Source organism: Haplochromis burtoni, unplaced genomic scaffold (genome assembly GCF_018398535.1).
Source record: "Haplochromis burtoni strain Fernald_Lab_line unplaced genomic scaffold, NCSU_Asbu1 Contig_699, whole genome shotgun sequence".
In the NCBI taxonomy this organism is placed as follows: domain Eukaryota; kingdom Metazoa; phylum Chordata; class Actinopteri; order Cichliformes; family Cichlidae; genus Haplochromis; species Haplochromis burtoni.
This window is the reverse complement of record NW_024583060.1, coordinates 110501-115541: the sequence shown is the minus strand read 5'-3', so window position 1 is coordinate 115541 and position 5041 is coordinate 110501. Positions and strand designations below refer to the sequence as shown.

At 40.9% G+C, this 5041-nt stretch overlaps 1 protein-coding gene across 1 annotated transcript in view; it reads left to right on the top strand.

Moving 5' to 3' along the window:
- Positions 1–813: 813 nt before the first annotated feature.
- araf (A-Raf proto-oncogene, serine/threonine kinase) overlaps positions 814–5041 on the top strand; it is a 28377-nt gene continuing 24149 nt past the window's right edge. The window contains exons 1-2 of the mRNA XM_005949700.2: positions 814–906; positions 2402–2639. Coding sequence (XP_005949762.1) covers positions 2529–2639 — 111 coding nt within the window. The 5' untranslated portion in view covers positions 814–906; positions 2402–2528. The remainder of the gene's footprint in view (positions 907–2401; positions 2640–5041) is intronic.

Sequence of the window (5041 nt, the reverse complement as noted above, 5' to 3'; positions counted from 1 at the left end):
ACACACACACACACACACACACACACCAATCTGCCTTCGGGTCTTTGCCTTCTGCTCCTGGCTGACATTCTTTGTCCAACATATCTGCCGTCACTCTGTAAATGTCCAAACCATCTCAGCCTTGCTTCTCTAACTTGGTCTTCCAACCGCTCAGCCTGAGCTGCCCCTCTGATGTACTCCTTTCTAATCCTATCCACTCTGATCATTCCAGTGAAAACCTTCGCATTCTCGACTTCGCATCTGCCACCTCCAGCTGGACCTGCTGTCTGTCTTGCCTCTGCCTTTGCTCACTTCCTCTTTTTGATGTCCGAAGTCGTTCTGCAGACTGCTACCTTAACTACATTCTCCCCTGCCACTACAGTCTCCTGTCTCTTTCAGATTAAACCATAACATGTATTCCACCTGTGTGTGCTTTTTTTCCTCTCTTTTGTCACCCTTTGTGTCTCTCTCTCCTTAAAGTTATATTTCACCACAGAGATTTTCATCCTTTTTTCAGTACCAGTTTGCCAAAATGACAAATCCGCAAATATGTGTCAAGTGTCTGAACAGTGCACTAGTATGCATTTATACTTGTGTCAGTAACCCTAGTACAATCTTGTAACAGTTTTTTAAATTAATTAATTTACTCGTGATCAAAATATAATTACAAAACAGATTAACATTTGTCATTTCCACCGGTTTTAACGCTGAACAATAATCACAGGTGTCTATACTCTTGCTGTAGTATACATGTGTGTCGTTACACAGCATCTCCCACCGTTTGGATTGCAGCTTCTGTCCAATGAAAGAACGCGCCTACAGAAGTTGACCAATGAGCACAGAGCATTTATGGAGTTTTTCCGCTTTCCCCTGAAGTTCTTGACAGATTCGCCTCCAGATTGCGAGAATTCAAGATGGCCGTTACAGGTACGAGTTTAACTTTTTATTTATCCCAACTGTTTCAGAACACTGACACGAAAGGAGATTTTGCTGTCACCGTAAGCACTGCATAGCACAATCTGGACCGTCCTGTGTTGAGCATGTCAAGGAAATTATTGGCTGCATATCTGAAAAGAGACTCTTAAGTAGGCACCAGCCTGACGCCGTGGTAAAACCCCTAAGTTTGCTAACCTTAGCAGGCTGGGACTCGCGTTAAAGCTTTTAACTGTAAACTGCGCTAGTGACTAAAGCAGCCACATAATCTCTCCCGTTCCAACTAATGCTAATGCTTAGCTATGCTAGTTTGCTAGCTGGTTGAGCGAAGAGGAATTTCCGAAAACTCTGATTACTTTGCTTTGTAGGAATTATGTTTTTATTATATCGCTTCGCACCTCCTTACTACAAATTACCTTGAAAGGCAGTCAGCTAGTTAGCCGGAGACAATTAACTCGCGCTCCAAGAGGAACATGGCTTCCCCAAACTCGAAATGTCATTTTACAAGGCAGTCGAATCCCATGCTAGGCTACCGGGCTAATATGAGCTAGCGTTAGCATCTTTCGGCTGTTAACCAAATGTGCAACTTTGTTTGTCAGCGGTTTGTTTCAATGTTAATTCCAAGCTCGCCCGGTCTCAAATATGAGCTACAACGTTTAGAAAAAGTTAGTTCTTGCTCCTGTAGGCCACTTTGCGAACACCTTAGTTGTTGGTGCCACTGGATTACAAGCTAACCGGTATATGGGACAATTCAAAACTCAGGAAAAAGCTTTCGCGAGGTTTCAGTGTTTGGGTTAATCAAACAACTGTTATTTTCAACAACACTTTAAAGTATGTGATTTTTAAACTTGAAAGTTTTTACTAGCGTGTTGTACAGTAGTTGAGACAGAAAATAGCACTCCCTCTTACTAATTTAATTGATTTTTATCCAAAAGAAATGGTAAAAGAGGGGGAAGACGAGTGCCAGGGGAGATTCGTGACAGAAGGACAGGAGCAAGATTGAAAGGTGTTTACAAGATGGTAGTGAGAGCTGCTATGATGTATAGTTTGGAGACGTTAACATTTTCATTAGGAGTGACTATGATGGACAAAATTAGAAATGAGTGCATCCAAGAGACACCTCAGGTTGAGCGGTTTGAAGACAAAGTTGGCCAAGGCTGAGTTGATTTGGATATGTGCGGAGGAGTGATGGTGAACACAGGATGTTGAAGACTGATCTTCTAGACAAGGAGGAAAAGAGGAAGGTTTGGGGATGTTGTGAAGGAGAGGGGTACAGAGGGTTCGTGTGATAGATGAGGATGCTAGGGAAGGGTTATCAGAGGTAGATTTTCTGCTGTACAACCCCTAAAGAGAGCGACCAAAAACTTATTTATAGTATTCTTCTAACATTAATTACCTATTAATGTTTATAAAAGTAGTTAAAGTCTGTGCGTTATCAATTTTATCATACCTATGTGCACTTTTTCATATTCTTTTTGTGTTTGTGTAGGTTCTAGGTAAAGGGCAAAACTCCTCTGGACCCCACTGTGCATGAAGCTCTCCTGAGGCTTTGGTGTCCAAGTACTGTGTCTTCCCTTCCCCCCCTGCCCTCCCCCAATTCCCTCCTGCCTCTCACCATGTCCTCCACCTCCTCCTCCTACTCCTCCTCAGGGGAGACCAGTCCAGAGGATCCACCCCGAGGTGGAGGAACCATCCGAGTCTACCTCCCCAACAAACAGAGGACAGTGGTGAGATCATTTTCTCCATGTTTGTCTTGACCAGTGACATTTTTTATATTAAACATTGTAACTATAAAAAGTGCCTTGTTTGATAGAAAACAATTGACATTTAACACTTCTGTAGGAAGGAGAAAAAAAATATTCCATCACTGTTGGTTGTAACTGTAATTGCACCAAGTTTGACATCTTTCAGAATGTGCTAATGAGTAAGCTAGTTGGACAGTTGGTATCAGGTTTCTCAGATGGTGCCTGCCACCATCGTCCTTTAATTTGACTTGTAATTCCTGTTAGATGTCAAGTTTTCATACACTGAAGCGTAGCTGTTGCATAGTCCTGTCACTATGTCAGTGTTAAATTTAGTGATATGAGTGGCAGTGTAGAGGGCACTGTTCATGGCATTATCCAACATGAATCTCTGGGATTCATGTAGGAGCATTCTCCTTTTAAATCCTCAGTGTTTACAGGTGAGTTTTACTAGCTCTACAGATCCTTCCAAAGCACATCAAACTGAGCTTTTCCCTTCTCTGCTGGACCTTTTTTGTACAAATAATGAGCACATGTGCTAAATCTGTGTAGTATTAGCAGTAGGAAGGTAGGGCTGCCACAAACGATTATTTTGATAGTCGACTAGTCACCGATTATTTTTGCGATTAGTCGACTAATCAGATCATGCATCCATTGGATGTAAAATGTACAGCTCATTGCACCAGCATGCATCTGCTCTTATCTAACTATCATTAGATTACAGCTTTAAGTGTTTAAGTTATGTGCTAACTAAAAATAAAGACAAGATGTTAGTTTATAAAATTTTAATTAAATTTGCAGATTGTTTCGGTGGAGTTTAATAAACTCAGCCGTCTGCTCCTTGCTCCTTGCTATCTAAAATATAACAGGACACTGGAGTATATTCTCGAGCATCTCACACTTCTGATAAGCAGTTGTCTGCTTGACGTTTATTCAGCTGTGTAAAAACTAACTTTAATCTCAGCCAAACAAATTTACTCAGGAACAAATAAAATACTGAAAAAAGCCAAACACAGTGGGTTTGAAAACGATTTTCTGGGAGTTTGGTGTTCTCACCGGCTCTAGTGAGCCTTGAACCCCGGCTAGCTATCGAGCTGGTGGGTAACAGACATATCCGAAAACTAAGGGTGCAACGATACACAAAATTCGCCCAAAATAAATTTAAGTAGCCAGAATAAAAAAAAGAGCAATTTTTTTGATTGATGTTTTGTTTCCTTTACAATATTATACATTAAAGTATAATATTGTAAAGGAAACAAAACATTAATCAAAAAATTGTTGAAACACAAATTACAACATTGTATAAAAATTACAAACATCAACTCAAATACTTGGTTCTAATTGAACAGAAATTTCTATGAACTTGTAAGAACTGTGTAGGACATAATTCAGTCTGTGTCAGATCCTGAATTTGAAATTTCCACTGAAGTCACGGGTAAGAGACAAGTGGAACCAAGATCGAGGCCATTTGCTTTTTGAAGTTTGCAAAGACTGCTAAATTGTGCCAGTGGTAGTTCACTCTTTGCAACATAGTACGCTGTTCTAAACAGATTTTTCAGGTTTATTTTTAGTATGTTATTTGCAATTGGTGTTTGTTCTGGGAAAGATATTGCAGACTAAGCAGTAATGCATTTCTTTCATTTCTCATGGGTTCTAATGGGGGCCTTTCTTAAAATGACTGGTCCCAGTAACAAAGGCGCTTGTCGACTCAGAAATCGAGAGAAAACCAACAACACACCCGGCAGAACATTATGTTATTTACACGGGTGCACATAAGTGGTCCACATGTGCGCATTCGCTGTCAAAATAAAAGACGCGCACCAGATTAGAAGTTGCAACGCGCGTTTGTGTCCATATAAAAGGCACTGTTTTGTCCGCTAGAGTGGGATTTTCACGGCACATTCTGCACCACATCTCTGCGCGCACAACTTGTTTGAAGCCAGCTCACCTCCTGCAACCACTTTTCCGAGAATACGCGCTTCTTTTGCGGTTCGCACTCCTTCTGACATTTGTTTGGAGGTGGAGGAACACCACAGTAATTGCTTAAAGGATTTTGTTTCTTCGACATCTTTAAGAGTTCTAAACAAATGTCTGTCCTCCTCCAGAAAATCCTATGTACGCAAACACACGTTGCAACTTCTTATCTTGTGCGCGTTTTTTATTTTGACAGCGAATGCGCACCTGCGGACCACCTATGTGCACCCCTGGTTATTTAGCTCGTCATATTGCAGCCACAGAAATTCTTTGTCCATGAAACCATAAAGCTGCACTTTCTTTTTGTCTTATAGTCTGATTTGTCATAACTTTTCAGTTTTGTGGTAAGCTTTTCTTTGGCTGTCACTTCTTCACCCTGACCTGTCTTATTTGGCTCAGCAGAACTAAAATAT